This window comes from Suillus subaureus, assembly GCF_016647635.1.
Source record: "Suillus subaureus strain MN1 chromosome Unknown BJ212scaffold_9, whole genome shotgun sequence".
Lineage (NCBI taxonomy): Eukaryota > Fungi > Basidiomycota > Agaricomycetes > Boletales > Suillaceae > Suillus > Suillus subaureus.
Genome location: NW_024538565.1, coordinates 164,773 through 189,120, shown reverse-complemented (window position 1 = coordinate 189,120; position 24,348 = coordinate 164,773). Strand labels below are relative to the sequence as shown.

Sequence of the window (24,348 nt, the reverse complement as noted above, 5' to 3'; positions counted from 1 at the left end):
ACGTGACCGCGTTGATGGTGTTTGTTTACGCGTTCAAATATTACTACAATTGACTAGTCTAGCTGACCATGCTACTACATAGACAGTTTACAGCAGCTTGCAGGTCCGTCGGTACTCTCTTCCAAGCTCTTCCAAGCTGTGGTTGTCATCAGCTAATTTTCGGGGTGTGTTTATATCCATATATCTACATCCCATAATACACATTCTGGATTGTATATCCTCTGGGCAAGACGCCCGAGTTTGCCGGATCATGTCATCATGATGCCTACCCAGAGTCTTGCTGCAACGTTGTCATCCTCTTTCATTTAGCCAAACCGATTACCAGTTACTATGGTCAAGTGACAGTGCGCTGTCAATATGAATTAATGACCTTTCGTCGCTAAAAGCAATATTGTAAAGTCATATTCCAACGTAATGGCCCCGCCCTAGAGGACTCTTCGGTTCTCTGATGAGCCTGGTATGGTTTCCAACTGGAGTATAGTTCTTCTCACCTACGTGTCGCCAAGTAGATATACAAGCCTTGCTATTGCGTTTACCTCCTCCCTAACGATGCCCGCTCTCAGCGATACAGAAATGGGTGGCACCATCGACGCAATTAACGACTTCCCCATTGACGTACCCTATCATGACCGTGATGACCTTGAAAAGAAATTGGTGAGGAAGCTTGATTTACGTATGTCCGTGATAATGGTTTTGTATACTCTGAACATGGTGAGCCTGAGTTTTTTTTGTAAACTCTACTCTGATACATGCTGTGCATTTTAGATCGACAGATCAAACGTTGGGTGTGTTAGATATCGTCGTACTCGCGTTAGTCTCATGACTTCCACAGCAATGCTCGGCTACAAGGATTTGAGAAAGACCTGCACCTAGAGGGGCAGCAATACGCCACGGTCTTGTCCATCCTATATATTGGATTCATCATCATAGAAGTGCCAGGGTGAGTTTTGTCCCTCATCAAGAGACAGGTGAACGTGAATTTTCTTTAGGAACATGTTTCTGCACTGGCTGGAGAGACCTTCTATCTTTATTCCGTCTTGTATGATAGTATGGGGTGGAATATCAGTATTGATTGGTTTGTCGACACCGGTCGTTCATGAATATCGCTGCTAATTGTGTCTAGGGTTCACAACGAAGTACACATTCTAGTTCTGCACCATTCTAATCTCTGATGGCTAGATCCAAGTTATACCGAAGTTTTAGTCGCCCGTCTCTTTCTTGGCTTTGCCGAAGGGCCCTTCCTCCCTGGTGCCCTATTTCTTATATCTGGATGGTACAAGCGGGACGAGCTCGCCACGAGAACAGCTCTCATTTCCTCTGGAATTTTATTCAGCGCTGCGTTCGGATCCCTTTTTGCATCTGGTATACTTGGCAGTATGCAAGGCAAACTTGGTCAAGCTGCATGGAGGCAAGCAAGATAGTCTCTGTCACTCCTTGGAGCTGAATGATCTATAGATGGCTATTTTATATTGAAGGGGGCATCACCATCTTAGTCGCGATTTGCGCGATATTCATACTCCCTGATTTCCCGCACAATACCAGGTGGCTCACTCCAGAGGAAAGAGCTCTTGCCATCTCTCGCCTTGAAGAAGATGGCTTTGGTAAGTTTGGGAAACAAACGACCGTGCAAGGACTGTGGGATGCCGTGTCTGACTGGAAGGTGTGGTGGTTTTCGGTTGCGTTCATGTTCCAGTACATAGCGCAGTGTTTCTTCGCTTACTTCCCAACGCTATGCGCAACACTGGGATATGACACGACTACAACATTGCTACTCTGCGCTCCTCCGTGGGCGTTCGCGGCTATAGCGGCATTTGCTCTTACATGGTAAGTGAACCATTTTTATTGGAAAATCGCATTTCACGGAGATCAGGTACTCTGACAAGAAGCAGAAACGTTACAAATATTATGTTGCCTCCAATGCACTCGGTGCCTTTGCATACATCATATCGATGTTTACAATGAACAAAGCTGCGCGCTATATTTCGATGTAATTAGGGCCACCGCTCATAAGGCATCACTTGTACTCAGAGACACACAGGTTCCTGATGGCTCAACTCATCGCTGGATATCTGGTGCTATGGGGGTGGGCCAACAACACTTTCGCCAGAGAACCTGCGAAGCGAGCTGTTGCTATTGCTTTGATGAACGGAATGGGGCAGATAGGCAATATTGCTGGATCGTCAGTGTCATTGTCATTGATTTCTCGCTCTTGCTGATTATCCACAACCGCACCTCTCTCATAGGTACGCATGGCCGCTGAACTGGGGCCCAACATATCGTTATTCCTATGTCGTCAGCATCGCAGCAATGGGGGTTTCCACAGCCATGTTTGGTGGGATGTATTTATATCTGAAGCATCTGAATGAGCAGATTGAGATAAACGAGCGGAATGAGAAGGATATTAGAGAGCTTCAGGTCCCGATTGGTTTTAGATATTTGGTGTAGTAGATTGTTTCTGGCATCGCTGTTCGACCGAGTTTTTTGATCTCTGTCCGTTGAAGCGCGCGGGGCTCTATGTTAGCCATTACTTTGAAATGCAAAAGCAGATATGGCCATGCTCATGGTGTGCCTTCCTGGTTGTTTTCACTTCCCTAGATGATCCTTTGTCAGGGGACATAAAAGGGGCTGAACGATTCCCATGACAAGTACCGCAATAAGGACACTGTGGATAGTGGTTCTAATGAAAATCACTGGAAAAGCTCTGATGCTGAATATTTCAGAGTAACATCCACTGAAATTGCATGCAGTTAATTTCATTGGAGCGCTGATTCTGAATTTCAGTGTAAAAATCTACTGAATCAGAATTCAGCACCAATGAGTATGTATTTAAATAAGTACACTCCAATTCTACTAAGTAGCATGTAGTTCAGGAGATCGATCCACTGTGTAGCTGTTATCGGACATCAATGCCTCAGCCACCCAGCTGCAAGCCTCTTGTATATATTGGTGTAATTGTCTCTACATACCAAAGGACTTGTGGCTTAGTGGTAAGAACACGGTACAATTGCATGAGGTCTTTTGTTCAATCCCTGCCAATTGCAAATTATCCCGTGTCACAGGTGGGTTGTACTAAGCCGTCTTACTAAGGTGTCTATGTAGTCTGGTTCAATAGTTTTGCCCCACTGTCATTCTAGCATGAATTCAGTGCATCATTTCAGAGTAAAATTTCAGAGTAAAAAATGGCAATTTCAGCACCCTGATTTCAGCACCTAATGTTCTGAGTTTCAGACCATTATCATATGATTTCATCCACTGAATTTCACTGGAACTACTATCCACAGTGAGGACTGGCAACCATGCAAGACTTCAGTGATTTCTTTAGCAATTAGCAGTGACTTGTAAGGTATTTTCTTACTGGCTATTACCCAGCTGTACCTGGTGTATAGCTGGGTGGCATAAGCCAGTAATTCCCATTGATTCTCTGCACCATCTCCCATGACCTACCAACATGTGAGCTCATCATCGTAGACGATGAGCTCGCTTATACAGCTCAAATTCAATCCTTTTTCAAGTGCTTTTTGCCTCTTTGAATGGGGACATGTATTTTATTTCTCTACCAGCAATATTTAATGGCCCTATCTAGTGCATACAGGTATGTTCATGCTCTGGGGCTAGCTTACTAAGCTTTCTAATCCACTCCATCCCACCATCAATGATGGGGAAGCAGCCCACTCTCTGTTTGACATCGTACCATGTAATGATGATGGTCCTATGTAGCTCTGGTCCACATATTTTGTCAGCTGGACTCTCTCATATACACCAGGATTGCCTTGAGGCCGAACACTTGAGAGAACAACAAGCTCGTGGTAAGCCCTATGTTACTATGCCCTTGTCCTTGCATTTACTTTCTTTCCCTCATCTGTCCCTCTAGATAAACACCTTTTGTTTTCCACTGAGGCCGCTATCAAGACTGGAACCATATTTGATGCTGATGACTTCCATAATCCTTCATATTTGCTTGCCACTGAGGCCGCTATTGATAGTTTTATGTTGTAATGTAAAAAATTATATTGCTTTTAATGACGAAGATACAGGACATGTGTGTCCCATTGGTTGAAATTTTTGGAAGGAAACTAAGGGCTACTACTCATCCTCTGACTCAGAGGATGAACTTGATGACCCATCTGTATCACTACTGATGATGACCATACTCTTTTCAGCAGTCTTGGTGGCGCACTTTTTCCTTGGCTTGTACACCACCTCACCATTTGCATGATGTGCTCGATTACTGGTCATCCTTTGCTGAAGCTCGTCCTTTGTGAGAGTTGTCCAAGTACAAGTCTTATTGTCAAGTGCATTGAGCAGTGCTTGTACCTGCTCTCATCCACCTATGTGTGAGGGATTTCAGACAGGCAAAAGGGCTGAGGGCCAACCCTGTAATGTGACACCATAGCGCTTGACAATGGAACACTTGTAGTTAGTGTAGTTCATTGTGATCTTGCAGTCAGTAATCTTGTTCTCTTGCAAGATATAGTCTGATAGTATAACAGTTATTAGTTGATAGACAGATAAGAGAATACATAAATGTAGCCTACCTAATTCATCTTGAAGATGTGTCCTGCATTTGCTAATCATCTTGTTGAGAGAACGAGGCTGAGTGGTTGAAACATTGGTATCTATCAAATATAATATTGGAAAGAGGGCTCAAATGAATTGAAATAAAAACTTACCAAGCCCTGACACAACAAAAGCTTCAAGTTTTAAAGCCAAGTGCCATGGCTCCAAGTCAAGAACAGCATGTGTGAACTTCTCTGCTTTCTCAGAAAAGAAAAGCTTAGGTCTGCTAAGATCCTCAACACCTCCTTGGACAGCTATGTAAAACCCTTCAATTCCAAGTTGCAAACATAATGCCATCCTGTCATATCCCACAATCCAGACCCACATTCCATCATATTCCCACGCCTTCCGAGCCTACATCCGGACCCCACATCATATCCAGCTCATTCCAAGATCCCCTTCTGCTGTGCTCCACACCTCAGCAGGATCGACTACACTCCGGATTTACCCCTGAGCTCCAGACCATCGGATCCTCACTGCTAGCCTGATCTGTACAACCCTATCCTGTCCACCCTATGCGCACTTCATCCAGCAAGACATCCAGACTTCACCTCGTCTCAGATTCCGGAACTATATCCACCTTCTTGTATTCCAGTCCTGTATCCACCTTGTCTTCTGGATCCCCAGATCTCTGGACCTCCGGATATTAGCTCTGGACCTATTCCCACCCTCTGTCCGATATCCTGCACCTATCCCCATTTAGGCATTCTCTGCTTTCCGGCTTTCGGTTACCTCTTCTTCCATCTTGCTTATTGATCCTTGTATGAGTCTTCATCTCTGAGTTCATTTACTTATGTTCTGTCTTACTTACTAATGTGTTTCCACATGCTTGTACATAGCCTTGCTCCTTTGCTTACTGATCCCCTCAGATATTGTTCAGTATATAACCCCTATAGATACTCCTGTAGTTCCCTAGTTTGAATATCAACTTAGACTTGCCCAATCCTCTCTCGGACTTTGGTCCACCTAAGTCTGTCCTACCCATCAGGCCTAGGGATTGATTCCCTAGGCTGGAGCTCCGCCTTTCCAGCACTTACCCTCTTTCCGGACTTAGGTCCAACCCTTGTGTCTCCAACTCTACCTTAGGGTAGTCTACCTCTGTTTGTTTCTACATCAGACTTCATCCGATGTAGCCCCTATTCCTTCCAGACCTCTGGACCTCCTGTCCCTCATACCTCCAGGCATCCTGTCCTTCGGACATTCCACCCTCCATACCTTCAGACATTCCACCCTCCATACCTTTGGACGTTCCATCCTCCTAACCCTCAGACATCCTGCCCTCTGTACCTTTGGACATCCTGTCCTTCTGTCCTCCATCATCCTGCCCTCCTGTCCTCCTGTCCTTCTGTCCTCCATCATCCTGCCCTCCTGCCCTCCTGTCCTTCAGACCCTCAGACCTCCTATCCTTCCATCCTATTTCCTGTAGAAGTATTACCTTGCAGTGGGAACTCTCTAGAGCACTTCCTGTGTTCCTCCAGAACTCTCCCGCACTCCTCCGGACATTTCCCACGCTCCTCTGGAAGTCCCCTAGTGCTCTCCAGCAGAGTAGCCAGCCTCCGGAAGTCCTCCAGACTTCATTGGACCATCATCAGACCTCATATGAAATGAAGGGCACATACTCGGGTAAGGGGCACAGCATACGAGCTGAGGCCAAGCCCCTCTGAGTCAGTCTCTCTCTCCTTTGAGCAACATGGTTCTTAACACGTCCACTAAGTACTGATGTTAGCAAATGAGTGTAGCAACTCAAATTAAATCAAACCTCCTGATCCATTGCAGCAAAGGATGCGAGCATATCATGCTGCACAGCCTTTGGGTTGTCATAGACAATTTTTTGGTTTTCAATGCACTTCTTCATAACCTGGTTAACAAATGTGTTTTTCTGAGCAGCAGTGAGCTTTGAATAATCATGCTTGAGAGTCTCCTTGTGATCTTCAACAAACTCTGTCAACTTCCAGCAGTCACCACACAAAGGACCTAAGAACTTGTGTTAATTCTACTAACAAGGAACATACTGAATCAACACACCTTCATTTATGTCATTCAAGCACTGACAAACAAACCCATTCCATGCATTTGGAGCATGCTGACAACGGACAATTTTCCTGCCAAGGTATAACTGACGCCATGTCCAGTGCTCGGACCTGGTAATGAATTAGTACTATTATCGCAATAGTTTTATGATAAATGTACTGCCCATGTTTCTTTGCAAGTCCTTGGACTTTGTCCATGTAGGATGCTCATGTATCATTGATGTCATTAGTAAGGGATACAAACTTTTCATGACAAGTAGCCTTCTGAGAGGTAGTGAGCTGTGGATGGACCCTCTTAACAACACGTGTCTTCCCAGTGCATGCCATTGTCTCAAAAATTGGCAGAGAAGGAGGTTTGAAAGCCTCCAACTTAAATATTTGAGGGGGGACAGGTGATCTTGAAAATTGGCAGAGAAGGAGGTTCAAATGCCTCCAACTTAAATACTTGAGGGGGGGACCATGGCGAGAACTGGAAGTAAATTTTTTCTGCAGACACAATCAAATTTTATAATGTTAGATAGACTAGTAATAATTGCAAGGATCTAAACTAATATATACTGTTAACACATGGTCAACTATAACATGAAGCAGAAATTAACTCACTAGTAATACCTGCCAAAATGGCATGCATGAGTTTCAGCATGGTTGACATCAAAGGTTCAAACATTAGGTTCTCCTCAAGGACATACTGCCATTGAGGCACTTTGAACCCAGCATCTTGGTTAATGCAGCTGTGTATTTCGCGCAAAACACCCCTTAGAAGATGGTGAATAGCAAGCCCAGCCTTAACCATCTCAAAACTAACAGCCCCCGAAGCTAATGGTGTGGTTGAAGCGCTGGTAGTCACAGTCTCACGAGGACTAATTGGAACCAAAGAAGTGGGTGCCAAAAGGGCTGATGTTTGTGTGTTGTTTGGAGGTGTGATCGAAGTCATGGCATGAGTGACAGCACTGAGAGTAGACTCAGATGCTGATATCAAAGTAAGAGACCATCAGATCCAGTTTGAAGATCCAATGTGGATCACTTACTCTTTAGCTGAAGGTGAGGCAGTATCTTCACATAGGCCCAATAACCATTGAAAAGCTCCTCACAAATCTCAGGTAAGACTCAATTTTGAAGTATTCTGGAGATTCCAGTGATAGCATCTGCAAGAGCAGGAACAGGTGGATGAGATGAAGTAGTGAGCAGCTTGATATCTGGTGACCAAATAGCCAAAAAGTTTTGTGGCTTGCCTCCCTTTCCTTGGCAGATATGAATTGTTTGAGGTGACTCGGGGGAGTGGGGGAGTGTTCAAAGTCAAAAGTTGCATGAAAGTGGATGGCAAGATAGTTGCGCTAGCTTTGCATAAGAATTGTGATAACTAAGTAGAAAAAGAGACTCACCAATAAGCTCATGTCATTGTTGAAGAAAGCAAGATCCAAGTATTGTAGCCAATGAATTGGTCGAGGCAGATGACCCTCTTGGACATGATCACAAGTATGAGTTTCAGGCATTTAGAAGGTAGTAGTAAAGTCAAACATTGAGATCATGTGTCGAACTCTACATATATAGAACATTATCTAACTACTATGTAGAACTGTTACATGTTATCTATCTACCATTGAGTGCTGATAACTTGAATTGGTTGAGCCCTACATACAGTGGCTCAAAAAAGTGTCTCAATGTTTGTGACTTTTCATGTAGTTTCTTTATCATGAGCCAGGGTGTGAGAATATGACTAAGCCATAGGGAGGTGTGGGAAAGCTCTGCCTCTAAGCTTTAGGTTTGATCCCTATAGCGTGGGAAGATTATGTCATCAAGTAAAGATATGGTTGATTTAATTTGGTAACTCATTGAGACACTTTTTTGACTTTCAGTTTGGCCAACACAATTTCTATAATTTGAGTACTTGGTGTTTCCTCCTGTTGCTCTAATTACTTCTACCACTCTTCTATGCATACTATCTATCAATTTGAGGCATTACTCATCAACAGTCTTGTCCCACTCTGCTATAACTCTCTCCCACAGTGTTAAGAACCATGCTCAAAGGAGAGAGAGACTGACTCAGAGGGGCTTGGCCTCAGCTCGTACACTGTGCCCCTTACCTGAGTATGTGCCCTTCATTTCAGAGGAAGTCCGATGATGGTCTGACAAAGTCCAGAGGACTTCCAGAGGCTGGCTACTCTGGTGGAGAGTGCAGGAGGACTTCCAGAGGAGTGCGGGAGAGTTCTGGAGGAATGCAGGAAGTGCTCAGGAGAGTTCCCACTGCAAGGTAATACTTCTACAGGAAAACAGGATGGATGGATAGGAGGTCCAGAGGACAGGAGGACAAGATGTCCAGAGGTCCAGAGTATGGAGGACAGGAGGTCTGGAGGTATGGAGGACAGGATGCCCAGAGGTATGAGGGACAGGAGGTCTGGAGGTCCAGAAGGAATAGGGGCTACATTGGATGAAGTCCAATGTAGAAGCAAACAGAGGTAGACTACCCTAAGGCAGAGTCAGAGGGACAGGAAGTGGACCTAAGTCCAGAAAGAGGGTAAGTGCCAGAAAGGCAAGACTCTAGCCTAGGGAAGCAATCCCTAGACTTGGGACAGAGACATAGGGGACAAATCCGAAGGTCCAGAATTCTGGCCTAGGGAATCCATCCCTAGGCCTTATGGAAAAGGACAAACTCAGATGGACTGAAGTCCAGAAGAAGATTGGGCAAGTCTAAGGTGATGAACAGGATCTAAGATGATATTCAGACTGAGGACTCTACTGTAGTTGTACAGGGGTTATATACTAGAGGCTATCTGAGAGGATCAGTAAGCAAAGGAGTAAGGCTATGTACGAGCATGCGGAAACACATTGGTAAGTAAGACGGAACATAAGTAAATGAACTTGGAGATGAAACTAGTACAGGGATCAATCAGCAAGACAGAAAAAGAGATAACCAAGAACCAGAAAGGCAGAGATGCCTAAATGGGGATAGGCACAGGATCTTGGATGGAGGGTGGGAATAGGTCCAGAGATAGTACAGATAATATCTGGAGGTCCGGAGATCTGGGGATCTGGAAGGCAGGATGGAAACAGGACTGAGATATGTGAGGTGGTGGATGTAGTCCGGAATCCAAGAGGAGGTAAAGTCCAGATGTCTTGCTGGATGGAATGTGTGTAGGGTGGACAGGATAGGGGATCCAGGAATGAGTCGGATATGGGGTCCGGAAATAGGTCTGGAAAGCGTGGGAATATGATGGGACCTATGTCTGGCATATGGGATATGACACACAGCTGAAATAGCCCCTATTATTATCCTCAGCTCTTCTAATCAGTATACTAGGAAGATTGCTACTAAAACTGGTCTGAGCAGGGTGACTATCATTAGGATCATAAAAAAGTCATTCCAGGTAAGACAAATATCAAAATAGATTGTCCTTTCAAGCATACAGTGGCTCAAAAAACTGTCCGCATGTTTTGACATTTTTCACTATCTATGATATTGTGTGAGAACTCACATATGGCTCAAGGACATGCTTATACCACATTGTAGTATGGCTTCAGGGCTTTCATTTGAGCCCTACACCGTGGGAATCGGTGGAGATATGGTGGAGATACAAGGCTCACAAAATGGTGACTCATGCGGACAGTTTTTTGAGCACATATTAAAACTATATAAATCATCATTTATGACACCATAACAATCATGCCACCATTAAATAAATTATAAAGTGGTGTCATTATGTCATTTTAAAACCATATCTAACTATACAAACCAAAAATTTCCATATGTCATGGTTATATTCACCATGAAAGCCACCCCCCCTGCTCAAAGGGATAATATCCTCTCTCTTTCCTATTCTGGCCTCTCTGCTTGTCAAATTTCCTCTAGAACTGGAGTATCCAAGTCCACTGTGGCCAAGTTCATCAAAGAAAGTCACACAGACAAGGAAAACTTCTGTGAAGGGCGTCCATCCAAGCTCACCTCTACTGATAGGAGGGCTATTATCCAACATATCACTACAGGAAAGGCTGATAATGCTGTCCAGGTCACCTATTACATCAATTCCACCATCACATTCCCTGTCTCTTCACACACTGTGAGAAACATTCTCAAGACAGCTCATCTCAGGTCAGTAACAAGGAAGAAAAGGCTCTCCTCTCTATCACACATATGCAGAGAGGACTAGCACCCTTCTTTTTTCACATATATACCTTGCTATCTGACCCAATCCTATTTATTGTGGTCTTATATGATCATATAACATGCTTCCAGTCTATGTAATCCAATTCTGATGGGCTAAGGCAAAGGTTAGTCATCTCTGTTTATGTGTGATAGAGAGGAGAGCCTTTTCTTCCTTGTTACTGACCTGAGATGAGCTGTCTTGAGAATGTTTCTCACAGTGTGTGAAGAGACAGGGAATGTGATGGTGGAATTGATGTAATAGGTGACCTGGACAGCATTATCAGCCTTTCCTGTAGTGATATGTTGGATAATAGCCCTCCTATCAGTAGAGGTGAGCTTGGATGGACGCCCTTCACAGAAGTTTTCCTTGTCTGTGTGACTTTCTTTGATGAACTTGGCCACAGTGGACTTGGATACTCCAGTTCTAGAGGAAATTTGACAAGCAGAGAGGCCAGAATAGGAAAGAGAGAGGATATTATCCCTTTGAGCAGGGGGGGTGGCTTTCATGGTGAATATAACCATGACATATGGAAATTTTTGGTTTGTATAGTTAGATATGGTTTTAAAATGACATAATGACACCACTTTATAATTTATTTAATGGTGGCATGATTGTTATGGTGTCATAAATGATGATTTATATAGTTTTAATATGTGCTCAAAAAACTGTCCGCATGAGTCACCATTTTGTGAGCCTTGTATCTCCACCATATCTCCACCGATTCCCACGGTGTAGGGCTCAAATGAAAGCCCTGAAGCCATACTACAATGTGGTATAAGCATGTCCTTGAGCCATATGTGAGTTCTCACACAATATCATAGATAGTGAAAAATGTCAAAACATGCGGACAGTTTTTTGAGCCACTGTATACCATATAACAAAAAATCTCTTGTTCAGAATATTCCAACTAGGCAGGCTGCCAATGCTACTCAAGCCACCAAATTCATTAATTACATCATCTACACTACTCTCTCCACTTGAATAATCAGGATTACTCCTAAAGCAGCCAATCTTAAAGCTGTAAACAGGCAGAAAAAGCCTTTCCTGTCTTCAGCCTATAGAGGGAAGATACTAGCCTTTGCATTGAAGCCTTAATATTGGACTGTTGAGGACTGGAATAGGGCTACCTGGTCAGATGAGACAAAAATCAATAGGATTGGGTCAGATGGCTAGGAATATATGTGATGCAAGGCAGAAGAACTACTAGAAGACAGAAAAGTCAAGAAAGCACTAAAGTATGGAGTAGGAAACTTGATGGTATGGTGTTGTATGAGGTGGAATAGAGTAGGAATTCTCTGTGAGGTGGGGGGGAAGATGAATACAGAGTAGCACATATCAATTTTGGAGAAGTATCTGCTCAGAAGCATGCAAGAATCCAGGATTAATGGAGAGAACATTACCTTCTAACAAGACAATAACCCTAAGCATACTTCAAGTTGACCATAAAATGGTTTGAAACCTATGGTATCAGTGTTCTATCATGGCAAGTCTGGTCCTCAAACCTCAACCCTGTTGAACAGCCCTGGTAATTACTCAAGATATCACTTGCAGTCTATCAAGATTCTAGATAGGGGTTATGTCAGCCATGGGAGAGAGTTATAGCAGAGTGGGGCAAGACTGTTGATGAGTAATGCCTCAAATTGATAGATAGTATGCATAGAAGAGTGGTAGAAGTAATTAGAGCAACAGGAGGAAACACCAAGTACTCAAATTATAGAAATTGTGTTGGCCAAACTGAAAGTCAAAAAAGTGTCTCAATGAGTTACCAAATTAAATCAACCATATCTTCACTTGATGACATAATCTTCCCACGCTATAGGGATCAAACCTAAAGCTTAGAGGCAGAGCTTTCCCACACCTCCCTATGGCTTAGTCATATTCTCACACCCTGGCTCATGATAAAGAAACTACATGAAAAGTCACAAACATTGAGACACTTTTTTGAGCCACTGTAGAACATTATGTATCAGCAGTAGATAGATAATGCTCTATGTAGAGTTCAATGGTAGATAGATAGCATGAATGAAAGATCAAGAAAACTGGGCCATCCTTTTGCAGGTCAACCACTAGATTCTGAATGTGGGTCCTGAAAGCAGATCAATTGACAAGTTCACTGTCCCCAAATGAAAAGTGCTAAATCATTTGCACTTAGTAAGGTTAGTCACAAGTGGCAACATCTTGACTTTCCTACCTCACAATTGTTCTGAATGAATGTATTGGTATAATGGCAATATTCCTTCAGATACTATTTGTGTTAAATTCTTGTACTTTTAAAATTTATTGTAAAGCAACATCATGCTACACTAAACATTACTGTGAAATCTGCTGAATACAGGACTCAAACTGTGCCAACTGCTCACCTTTCAACATCAGATCACATCCCTCCTCATTCTTGCTGCCAGTGACCACAGCGTTCATTTGCAAGGGGATAGAACTGGTGTATCCTGGTAAGCTATATATGCGTGCAAGGTGGTTGCGATGCATGTCATTAATCCAGCATTGACGATTAAACAATAACCACAACTCTACAGCAAGTAGTGTATCTGTCTTAAGAACCATGTTGCTCAAGGGGGAGAGAGATTGACTCAGAGGGGCTTGGCCTCAACTTGTACACTGTGCCCCTTACCTGAGTATGGGCCCTTCATTTCAGATGAGGTCCAATGATGGTCCAATGAAGTCTGGAGGACTTCTGGAGGCTGGCTACTCTGGTGGAGTGCTAAAGGACTTCCAGAGGAGCACAGGAGAGTTCCAGAGGAACACAGGAAGTGCTCAGGAGAGTTCCCACTGCAAGGTAATACTTCTACAGGAAACAGGATGGAAGGATAGGAGGTCTGAAGGTCCGGAGGACAGGAGGACAGGAGGACAGAAGGACAGAAGGATGGAGGACAGAAGGACAGGAGGATAGGACATCCAAAGGTACAGAGGGCAGGACATCTGATGGTATGGAAGGAATAGGGGCTACATCAGACAAAGTCCAATGTAGAAACAAACAGAGATAGACTACCCTAAGGTAGAGTCAGAGGGACAGGGATTGGACCTAAGTCCAGAAAGAGGGTAAGTGCTGGAAAGGCGGAGCTCCGGCCTAGGGAATCAATCCCTAGGCCTGATGGATAGGACAGACTTAGGTGGACCAAAGTCTGAGAGAGGATTGGGCAAGTAGAACAGGATCTAAGATGATATTCAAACTAAGGAAACTACAGGAGTATCTTCAGGGGTTATATACTGGAGACTATCTGAGAGGATCAGTAAGCAAAGGAGCAAGGCTATGTACAAGCATGTGGAAACACATTAGTAAGTAAGACAGAACATAACTAAATGAACTTGGAGATGAAGATTCATACAAGGATCAATCAGCAAGACAGAACAGGAGGTAACTGAAAGCCAGAAAGGCAGAGATGCCTAAATGGGGATAGGCGCAGGATATCAGACAGAGGGTAGGAATAGGTCTGGAGTTAATATCCGGAGGTCCGAAGATCTGGGGATCTGGAAGACAGGTGGATATAGGACTGGAATATGATGAGGTGGATATAGTCCAGAACTCAAGACAAGGTGAAGTCTGGGTGTCTTGCTGGATGGAGTGTGCATAGGGTGGATGGGATAGGGTGGTACAGATCAGGCCAGCAGTGAGGATCTGGAGGTCTGGAGCTCAGGGGTAAATCCAGAGCAGAGTTGATCCTACTGAGGTGTGGAGCACACAGCAGAAGGGGATCTGGGAATGGGTTGGATATGAAGTGGGGTCCAGATGTAGGCTTGGAAGGCGTGGGAATATTATGGAATGTGAGTCCAGATTGTGGGATATGACAATCTGTTGAATCAAGTTCCATAGCCATCCACTCAATATCAGAATCCTCTGTGTCAACCCATGCCTGCAGGCATCATATTTCAACATTCAGTCGAGTTATTGCTTCCTGCACATGAATGATTTTGAAATACTTATTAGCCATTTCGCAATGGGTGCCATTGCGAAATAGCTTTGCAAGTATGTCATAATGCAAGCACTTGAGAATCTCAAACTTGCCAAGAGCTGCATAAGACATAACCTTGCTGTACTGAAGCATAGGCCATTGGGGATTTTGAGAGACAGCGAGTTTGTTGTATTTGTTGAGTGCTGATTGGATTGCACCAGAATGTTTCACAATGGCTTTGGAGATCTGTTTCCGAAGTTTATAGCCTAAAATCATATGAGTGGCAAAATATGCATGAAGATTGATAGCTACCTGTGGATGCAAGATTTGCCTTAGATAGCTCAAACATGCATTGCACAACAAGACCTTCAAGATCTTCAACAGCACAAATAAATTGATGCTTTTGGCTGTATTCCAGTGAATCAATATACTCACGAGACTGAGGGGACCATTGTGTGACTACACCTATTTGATCTTCAATATCCTCAACAACACTTATCTGGACTTGCAGGCACCGCTCAGTAGCACATTGAACTGCATGTCCTTGTTTTGTCACGTGCAAAGCATCTTGACTAAGGCCCAAGTCTGGCCTAAATGAGGGTGTGTATGACACAAATTGGTTGTTATGTGAAGCTTCAAAAGCGGCCCTGAAACACGTCCATAATTTATGGAGCAAACTTAAAAAATATGACTCACTGGTACTTATTGAGCTTCTCAAGCACTTCAATGTACTCAACCACAGTAGCATCCTGCACAGGCTCTACAGCCATGGCCTCCAGATAAGCAAGCTCTTCTGCAATCCAACTTTCAAAATCAAGTCCCTGCCCAGGGAATGTTGCACAATAAGCTTCAAGTTCCTTGGTGTAGTCAGAGATCATAGTTAGCGCTTGCTTGTAGTTATTCAGAATAAACCGGCCTAAATCAAATGTTTGAATGACCCAAAATATATTAAGTCATGTGCTCACTAAGTTCAAGGTACTTATCAATATCCCACTGGTCAAAATGAAGCTCCAGGAACTGAACATAATGAAAACGTGATGCATGATGTATAAGTGGCACTGCAGTGTTAGAGGCTGCAAACATGCACTTGCATGTCTCCAAGTCCTCAAGCCCAAATCCACGCAAGTAAAGAGGGTGATGTTGCAGCTGGCACTTGCGATTGTGCGTGTGGCCATGAAATGCATTGACAGCAAGAATAAGATGATGGTTGCCAGCTTTCTGTCAAATTGAGCTTGCAACAACTGTTTTTTGAAGACTGCATCCAATGTCACTACCAATGCCAAGGTGGTCGCCAAACACATCAATTAGTTTGTTGATTGTTGCCAGAGGGTACTTTGCCCTAGAAGCAATCAAGATGTGATAAGGTAAATAAATAAAAATAATGTACAGCTCTCCACTGCACCTCATTTTGGTAAGAGTCTGAATAATTCCATGCTGACATGCAGATAAAAAGATTCCTGTCTGCTTGAAGACATGGACAGTGTTCTCACTCCCAGACATAGAATTGGCTGCTTGCCAGTTGTCCATGCATGTAAGAGATTCGTTTGGTTGAACAGACTCATTGCCAACACTCTGTTCACCAGGACATAAGCACATGTCATCTTTAAACTTGTCGACATCTTCTGACATGATCATATACCTACTTGAATAAATTCAGCAGTCAGTATAGCCTACATTATCCATTCATTTTGCAGAATTGTTGCCATCCATAGCCCTGAGAGATGCAGGAAACAAGGCAACTTCATCAGGTTGCTGCTAAACACATTCAAAACCAAAAAAGAGAGCACCAGTACTACTGACCTTGAAGGTACATGCAGGGCAGCTGTTGTGAAGTCGCCAGTCAGGGTCAGATTGACCAAATACCACATCAATGCATGATCGAATCTCGCAAATGATAGCAAGGTAGACATCAAAAGCGATCACAAATTGTTCACAAAATATTTTGATATATGTGACCTAAACTAAACAGTGAGCCAATATACTTTGCAAATGGTGTGACATACATTGTGTAGTGCACATAACACTTTGGTGAAGGCCTGGACACTGAATGACAACTGTCATCATCAAAGCTGATGGTAAAGTTCAAGACATGGTAGAGTGATCACGACTGTTGGAGTTGTAGGAGAGCAACTGAGCAGACCGACTCACAATAGCGCTATGTTTGCAGCTTCATCATGATTTTGTGCAATCTCACACACTGGATGATAATCTATGTAATGTAAGACCTATTGATCATAATGAAAATAACTTGGAGTATGTACTGAACACATCAATCTTGCCAACATGGAAGTCATCAGTGTCGAATATGGTTCTGGTCTCAATAGTGGCTTCAGTGGCAAGCAAAAGGTGTTTATCTAGAGGGACAGATGAGGGAAAGAAAGTAAATGCAAGGACAAGGACATAGTAACATAGGGCTTACCATGAGCTTGTTGTTCTCTCAAGTGTTCAGCCTCAAGGCAATCCTGGTGTATATGAGAGAGTCCAGCTGACTAAGTATGTGGACCAGAGCTATGTAGGACTGTCATCATCACACAGCGCAATGTCAAACAGAGAGTGGGCTGCTTCCCCATCATTGATGGTGGGATGGAGAGGATTAGAAAGCTTAGTAAGCTAGCCCCAGAGCATGAACATACCTGTATGCACTAGATAGGGCCATTAAATATTGCTGGTAGAGAAATAAAATACATGTCCCCATTCAAAGAGGCAAAAAAGCGCTTGAAAAAGGATTGAATTTGAGCTGTATAAGCAAGCTCGTCATCTACGACGATGAGCTCGCATGTTGGTAGGTCGTGGGAGACGGTGCGGAGAATCAACGGGAATTACCGGCTTATGCCACCCAGCTATACACCGGATATAGCCACCCGGCTATACACCGGGTACAGCTGGGTAATAGCCGGTAAGAAAATACCTTACAAGTCACTGCTAATTGCTGAAGAAATCGCTGAAGTCTTGTGTGGTAGACTTTTCCCTCTAATTAGTAATGTTGTAGCACATCTACTGATATTACTAAGTAGTAGCATAAGCGGTGACGGTCAGGTGCCGCAGGAGTGACAATACACGGAAAGTTCTAATATGCATTTCCCCTGACCAATATGTTAAATATTACCAACTTGGAGGAGCTTCAAGCAATTGGAGGCGTTCAACCCTGGGCAAACCCTGGTCCATGTTTGGTCAATGTCAATTAATTCTGGTCGCATCATTGACAGAGTGGCAGGTTGCAAGGACGCCATCTGTTTCGCTGGGCGCAAGGGCTTGCCTTGGGGGATCCCTTTCCTAAGCTTACTGCGGCATGTTCACAAGCATGAGCATAAGGACTCCGTGAGAAAGGCCCAACTTGAAGGTGGCAACATGACATGAATAAGAATATATTATATCTCTAGAATAGAAGTCTCAGACGATAAGGAGAGCTGCGTCGAGGGAAATCCAGTAAGTCACATCAGCAGGAGCATGTAGCGACTGCCAGTCGAAACGTGTCGAAACCACACACGTAATGGCAGGATAAGTTACCCACCTATCTTCGAGCTCAGTATATTTAACACCACCGACCATAGTTGGCATACACTGAAACTAAATGTGAAGTAGAAACTCGGAATTCCAATGGCAAAAGTCCCGTTGCGAGTCCACTAGTCTGCAATGCTTATCTACACCAGACCAAATCATCATACCACTTTGCTTGTAGAATCCATTCCACTATCGGCAGGCCTGCGAGCTAATTGAGACAGGTTCAAACAAAAGTATTATTTACTTACGGTTTGCCCACAAAATTGAAAACGTAGAGCGTAAGGATTCCGTTAATAAGGAAGGCCGAACAACCCAGGGCGGTTATGACTTGGACAGGGACATTTCCAGAGCAGAAGCAGGCGATGAAGAGAGCTGCACCAAAGAAAATATCATACATCATCAACAGGAGCACTTCTGCTAAACTCACTCACTTACACGCAAACAAAAAGCAGACGGCGACTGCCAGACAAATCGAGGGGTATGCCAACCACAACAGCAAGCAGATAATTTGGTGTCGTGGCATGACCTGCAGCATGCGTCAAACCGTGCAACACCCCAAACAAGCAGAACTCACTTTGAGATATTTCATGTCTTTGTGAGTGGTGCTAGTTTCGTAGATGACCACGACCGCAGCTCCTGATATTACACTGAGCAATGCAGCACTAAATGCAATGATGGCGAAGACATAGGAGGCTGGAGTGTCAAAAGCCATCAAGCTGGTTACAGGAGGGCTCGACACCAGGAGCAAAGCGGCAGTTGCGAGTACCAGCCCGGCCTAAATTCAATTGTTTAATGTTGGTCATAAAGATCAGATCGTATCAAACACACAGTGATGTTTGAGTTCTGGAAACGACTGATCATCACTGAGATATGCTCCTTCCACTCTTCATTTCCTGTGTTTTCCCAGTGATCAAGAGACGTCCGAGAGACTGCAACAACGCACAAGACTTCGAACGCTGACTTCAGAATAGGATGAGTGGGAGTCCAGAATTTTCTCGGGACTTGAGGGCCCGAGTTAATAGAAGTATTGCTAGACATCCGAGTCGATGGTGGAACTCGTAACGTGAGTGTTGTGGGGTTGAGTTGTTACTGAATGGAACTGACATACAGGGCGAGTCTTATACTTGCGCGTTTTCGTGGTTCCAGATTCGGTAGCAATGCAGCAGGAATGCATCGGGAGACCAATCTGCAAGATCAGCGACCATGCTGGGTACACGGCAGTTTACATGAGCGCTTGGGCGTGCATAAAATCGAATACTAGTCACATTAATGTTCCAAAATCATTTCAGCGAGAATTTCTCGCAGTTGCATTACTTTACATGTGGACCCTGAGCATCTATTCTCCATGGCGCTTTACTGCATGAAGAGTCCGCATGGGCATTCACGAGGTGGTGAGACGTTTCCGTGTATTAAGTGTGATAAGGAGACATGACAGGTTCTTAGCGAAAGTTCCGCTGACCGATATGTACAACCCGAAGCGTCCAAACCCTGAGTGGTCTATCATGATAGCAACCATCATACCCAGTCATCAGCAGCACTGTCAAAGTCAAAGGCATGCAACACCTATACTAGCATGACGTCTATCAGCAATCTGTGCGGGGGAGGTTTTTTGTATCATCGACTGGCCTGCAAGGCATATTTAGACGGATCCAACAAGAGTGTCACTGGCTTACTTTGTGCCCACGACGTAGTATACGTAGATCGTAAGGACTCCGTTTGAAAGGAAGGCCACACAACCCATGATAGTTATGATGTTGACAACAATATTGTCAGACCAGAAGCAGGCAATAAAGATAGCTGCACCAAAGGAAACACCATACTCATAAGTAGATCTAATCACTGGCATATCTAGTGCATCACTTACACAGAAACAAACAGAAAGTAGCGACTGACAGACAGATTGAGGGGTATGCCAACCATAGCAGCAGCGCGATGATTTGGTGTCGTGGCATGTGCTGTGCCGTGTGTCAAATCATGAGCCAGCCCAGACAAACGGACTCACTTTGAGGGACTCCATGTCTTTATTACTGGTACTAGTCTCATAGATAACAAGCACAGCGGCTCCGGATATCACGCTGAGCAATGCAGCACTAAATGAAATCATGGCGAAGAGGTACGAGATTGAAGAGTTATAAGCCATCAAATGCTCGATAGGAGGCACAGACGACAGGAATAGAGTAGTAGTTGCGAGTACGAGCCCGGCCTAAAGCCCAGTCGTTGAGCGCTAGCCATAAAGATCAGATCAGATCAAACATACGGTGATGTTTGAGTTCTGGAAGCGATTGACCATCACTGAGACATGCTCCTTCCATTCTTTGTTCTTTGTATCGTTCCAATGGTCGAGAGACTTCTGGGAGACTGCAATAATGCACAAGATTTTGAACGCCAACCTCAAGATAGGATGATTGGGAGCTCGACAGTTTTCGGGGACTTCAGGGGTGAGGTTTACAGACATGATGAGGCGATTGATTTCTGGGCGCTCGAAGCGGGGCTGAGCTGCTTTTAAAAACTGGCACTGAGAAGGTGATACCTAAGAAGGCTATATATTACGCATCATGCACGATGCACCACTCCACAGGATGAAATTCAATCGTTAGAGAAGCAAAACTTTTTGCGAGAATGGTATCATGAGACAACACTGAATCGAAATATCACACTGCGTGCAAAAACACCCACATAACTCGTGTTCGTGATAAGTTCCAAGAGATCGTGGGAATGGAATATTGCATATTATGAGGTAAGTAGGCCTGGGAGGGTCCTAGCTGTGTTTTTCTGGATACTCGTGAATTAAATTCTGATGAAGGTTCAGGGGTTGCCCTCAAACCTACGGTCTTCTTGAGCGCTTATTTTTACGGATCTGAGTCCATAAGGAATATATTACTGGCTATTGAATCCCTTCCTACGAGAAGCGCTCGCTTGAGTGTTATGGAAGGCCGCATCATGCGTGAGTCGTGCGTGAACCGTGCTACGATGCAGACTGAGTCAAAGTCCTAGGAGATTTTACTTACCAACGAGCGCTTCATTATCTTCTTCCTATTGGTCTAAGCACCTCGGGCGGCTGCATTACCATGTGCTGATGTGGCGGCTAACTGCGCACTCCATATGTAGCGCGTAGATAGAGAGTCGTCGAAGACCCTTCACGATCAAATACATACCGAAGGGTTGAAGGGCGTAGAGGTTCGGGTAGATGCCGAGCGCCCAACACATGAAAATAGTTAGGTTTTTCATAACTATATGTGTAACCTGATCTCAATATAGTAAATAAATTAAAGTATCCCACCGTTTTCCATCAATAAAGGGATATCTACGTAGCGCTCCGTCGGTGGAGCAGAAACAAAAACTGAGTACATGAGGTTCATTAGAAGTTCAACCTGAGGCGCTACCGGTAAGTATTTACGATGCGGCGCAAAGCGGCTATATCCATATCATATCCTATTATATCGGCCCCTATGGGTGCATTAATCACTGGCAGTGTGGCAGGCCTTCTTCCAGTTATCCTTGGACAATCGAATTGAGCGCCCAACACAAGAAGTTAGTCAGGTTATTTATATGTGTAACCTGATTTCAATATAGTAAATAAATTAAAGTATCCCATGCCATTTTCCATCAGTAAAGGGATATCTACGCTCTGTCGATGGAGCAGAAACAAAAACTAAATCATTAGAAGTTCAACTTGAGGCGGTACCAGTAAGTATTTTTACGATGCGGCGCAAAGCGGCTATATCCACACCATATCCTATTATAAGGGGCAAGAGCAAAAATTATCGAACAACAGAGAGTTTCAAGATGACCTCATGACTGACGCGAGGTAGGACGACCACAACTAAATAACAATCCGCAGCACCTAACTTCATAAGAAACCTCTCCCATCTCACTACCTGCACCTTGCGTTTTCGCCGGTTGTCCTTGAGACACTTGTGTCCTCGGCAGAGCCCGAGGTTGACCTGGTGGCGTCGAACTGCCAGCCTTGTTGCCATTCGTAGGTCGCATAGCTGCAGCTGCTTCTGCTGCGGCCAGTTCTGCTGTGGTGGGAGGGGCAATGGCAATTCTCTGCAAATGGATGAATTTCCATGATATCAAAAAGGAGCGATGGTAGCCACTCGCATTTTTCTTGCGACCGGCAGCTACATCAACGGTGCGTATAGAGCTTCCTACAGGAAACAGGTTGAAATTCCAATGCCTGGGCTGGAGCGGTATCGATTGCAGCGTATCTGCAGATCGAGTACTGAAACGCAGTGAACCAAACAAACTGCGCCAGTGAAGGGAAGACAATAGGTTCACAGGAGTGGCTGCGCGACAAGGCGCGGTGTTGGTATCAGCGTCCCAGAAGTCCTTGCCCTGTGCATATCAACGTCAGACTTGCACGAGCTCTGAAAGGAAAACTGCACTCACATATTTCGCAAAGCTTCTGTCATTGAGCTGTTGCTCGGAGACCAGATAGAGATTGAGATCTAATCAGATGAAATGAGGAAAGGATGAAGCTCACAACTGTTTGGTGTACATGTCCCAGTTGAGCCGCACGTTCCTGGTAAAGAAGTAAGATGCCATAAGAAAGAGAAATACAGACAACTTGCCTTGAGCTTCGCATTGGGTTTTGCATTGCTCTCATCTGCGCTCTGAACGCAAACTTGCTCAACAAAGACACTGATATCACATAGACACACTTACATGATCATCGCCTGTACTGTTTAAGAGCTGCATCCATGCACCATATGTAGACTTTCCCATCTTTTCCAGCACTGGCAATATATTTTCCATTAGGGGAAATGACAACAGCTGTGACTTCGTCGTCATGCAAGAGTGGGTCTCCGACCAGCTGATTGGTCTCGAGGTCCCGGATGCGAACCGAGTAGTTATTTACTGCGCAAACAAGATGACTTTCATCAGGGGAAAGACAGAGGGAGGTGACGGCAATGGTATGACCCTGGAAAACAATGAGCTCCTTCCCATCAATCGACTGCCACTTTCGGATGGTGCGATCGGCTGACGCAGAGAAAATGTGTGCGCCATCCTTGGACCAACACAGCGATGTCACCCCATCGTCATGGCCCTCGATCACAATGAGCAGCTCGCCGTCCTTTGACCACACGCGGATGACCTTGTCCTCTCCGCTGCTCGTGAACTTGTCCCCTTGAGGAGAGTATTTGAGAGAGTACACTATCCCATGGCTGGTCTTTATGGGCAGTGCTATTTGTCGGCCAGTATCCGGGTTCCAGCGTCGTATGGTGCCATCTTGCGATCCACTGATGGACCAATCCAGGGACCAAACAAAACAACCATGCTCCTCCCACGGGTGGCCGACCACGCTGCCCTTCTTGATGTTCCACAGTCGTAGCCTGCCATCTGCGCTTCCGCTCACGACCATCGATTCATCTGGAGACATTGCTATTAAGTTTACCGCTCCTCCGTCACTAGTCCAAGGCCTCCCCACTGGTTTTCCGTCTATTGTCCACTGACGAATTGAACCATCGTGTGACGCACTTAGCGTGTTGCAACTGGTGCCCAAACAGGTAAGGCTCCAAATAACTTTGGAATGACCCTCGATGACACACTCCGGTGTCAAGTTCCCTGGTGGACGTTCTGGCGTTGGTTTCTTCCACGATGTAGTCCTGGTATTGTGGTTGACGAAGTGGGACTGACCGAATGGTGAGATGTACCATTCGCATCCGGGAACGAGTTTTCCGGGATAATCTATGTTTCATCATGAATTCCTCGTTGCTAGTGCCATATTCTTCGCTCACCTAGTCGCACCCCTGGCAGAGGTCGATTCATTGAAGACATCATGACTGCGTAGTCATCATATCGTAGACTATCATCCAAAAACCTATGCTGCTGCCATTGAGGAGGAAGCGCTTCATTCCCACCTGCTTCTCATTGAGAAAGTCAGCAGGCATGAAAATGTAGTTACTCACCTTCCCATAGTGCATCCTGGCGATATTGTGAACCATAGTGTGGTAGACCCTTCTCCCTCGTCCGAAGAGGTGCCCTGATCACCAGTGAGCTCAACATCACTCCTCGTTCCCCATCTCTCCGTTGTGCTGATGTGCTTGACTCGGCCATGACGAAAAAAGAAAGTTATTAAATACCGCTGTAATTACCGATGCGTTGACAGAGCTGGTATTAGAAGCTAGAACACGAGACACGCTAGAGAGAGTATCGTGAGAGGCGGCGGGACATCGAGAAACTATAGATCATACGGCTAGTGCTGGGGGC

General features: G+C 44.7%; 7 protein-coding genes across 7 annotated transcripts; 1 reads left to right on the top strand and 6 right to left on the bottom strand.

Moving 5' to 3' along the window:
* Positions 1-549: 549 nt before the first annotated feature.
* On the top strand, positions 550-2,460 carry BJ212DRAFT_1554214 (major facilitator superfamily domain-containing protein; the record flags this gene model as incomplete). Its single annotated transcript, XM_041341934.1, has 9 exons — positions 550-711; positions 766-785; positions 833-940; positions 990-1,075; positions 1,180-1,408; positions 1,456-1,824; positions 1,871-1,987; positions 2,039-2,179; positions 2,244-2,460. 9 exons carry the CDS (start codon positions 550-552, stop codon positions 2,443-2,445), a joined length of 1,434 nt encoding a protein of 477 aa, XP_041195080.1. The 3' UTR covers positions 2,446-2,460.
* A 3,850-nt stretch (positions 2,461-6,310) lies between these two features.
* BJ212DRAFT_1267405 (uncharacterized protein) lies at positions 6,311-6,688 on the bottom strand (the record flags this gene model as incomplete). Its single annotated transcript, XM_041330659.1, has 2 exons — positions 6,311-6,531; positions 6,583-6,688. Coding segments are annotated over 2 exons (327 nt in total), but the record flags the coding sequence as incomplete, so codon positions are not given.
* A 421-nt stretch (positions 6,689-7,109) lies between these two features.
* BJ212DRAFT_1298023 (uncharacterized protein) lies at positions 7,110-8,080 on the bottom strand (the record flags this gene model as incomplete). The annotated part of the gene is made up of 5 exons (XM_041332648.1): positions 7,110-7,144; positions 7,191-7,556; positions 7,616-7,640; positions 7,679-7,732; positions 7,970-8,080. The coding sequence occupies 5 exons, from the start codon at positions 8,078-8,080 to the stop codon at positions 7,110-7,112; spliced, it is 591 nt and encodes a 196-aa protein (XP_041195078.1).
* A 6,524-nt stretch (positions 8,081-14,604) lies between these two features.
* BJ212DRAFT_1209329 (uncharacterized protein) lies at positions 14,605-15,019 on the bottom strand (the record flags this gene model as incomplete). Its single annotated transcript, XM_041329197.1, has 2 exons — positions 14,605-14,900; positions 14,947-15,019. Coding segments are annotated over 2 exons (369 nt in total), but the record flags the coding sequence as incomplete, so codon positions are not given.
* A 307-nt stretch (positions 15,020-15,326) lies between these two features.
* BJ212DRAFT_1445984 (uncharacterized protein) lies at positions 15,327-17,290 on the bottom strand (the record flags this gene model as incomplete). The annotated part of the gene is made up of 9 exons (XM_041338173.1): positions 15,327-15,550; positions 15,600-15,692; positions 15,756-15,852; positions 15,877-15,973; positions 16,022-16,273; positions 16,367-16,386; positions 16,435-16,590; positions 16,638-16,677; positions 17,268-17,290. 9 exons carry the CDS (start codon positions 17,288-17,290, stop codon positions 15,327-15,329), a joined length of 1,002 nt encoding a protein of 333 aa, XP_041195076.1.
* Positions 17,291-17,974: 684 nt separating this feature from the next.
* On the bottom strand, positions 17,975-20,761 carry BJ212DRAFT_1575834 (uncharacterized protein). Its single transcript, XM_041342143.1, has 7 exons — positions 20,666-20,761; positions 20,393-20,614; positions 20,138-20,338; positions 18,710-18,910; positions 18,571-18,661; positions 18,384-18,507; positions 17,975-18,336 (listed from the first exon to the last, which is right to left on the bottom strand). The coding sequence occupies exons 2-7, from the start codon at positions 20,588-20,590 to the stop codon at positions 18,294-18,296; spliced, it is 858 nt and encodes a 285-aa protein (XP_041195075.1). The 5' UTR covers positions 20,591-20,614; positions 20,666-20,761; the 3' UTR covers positions 17,975-18,293.
* A 1,117-nt stretch (positions 20,762-21,878) lies between these two features.
* On the bottom strand, positions 21,879-23,039 carry BJ212DRAFT_1341508 (uncharacterized protein). Its single transcript, XM_041335147.1, has 6 exons — positions 22,804-23,039; positions 22,710-22,751; positions 22,622-22,660; positions 22,528-22,554; positions 22,264-22,473; positions 21,879-22,185 (listed from the first exon to the last, which is right to left on the bottom strand). The coding sequence occupies exons 1-6, from the start codon at positions 22,861-22,863 to the stop codon at positions 21,928-21,930; spliced, it is 636 nt and encodes a 211-aa protein (XP_041195074.1). The 5' UTR covers positions 22,864-23,039; the 3' UTR covers positions 21,879-21,927.
* Positions 23,040-24,348: the final 1,309 nt, after the last annotated feature.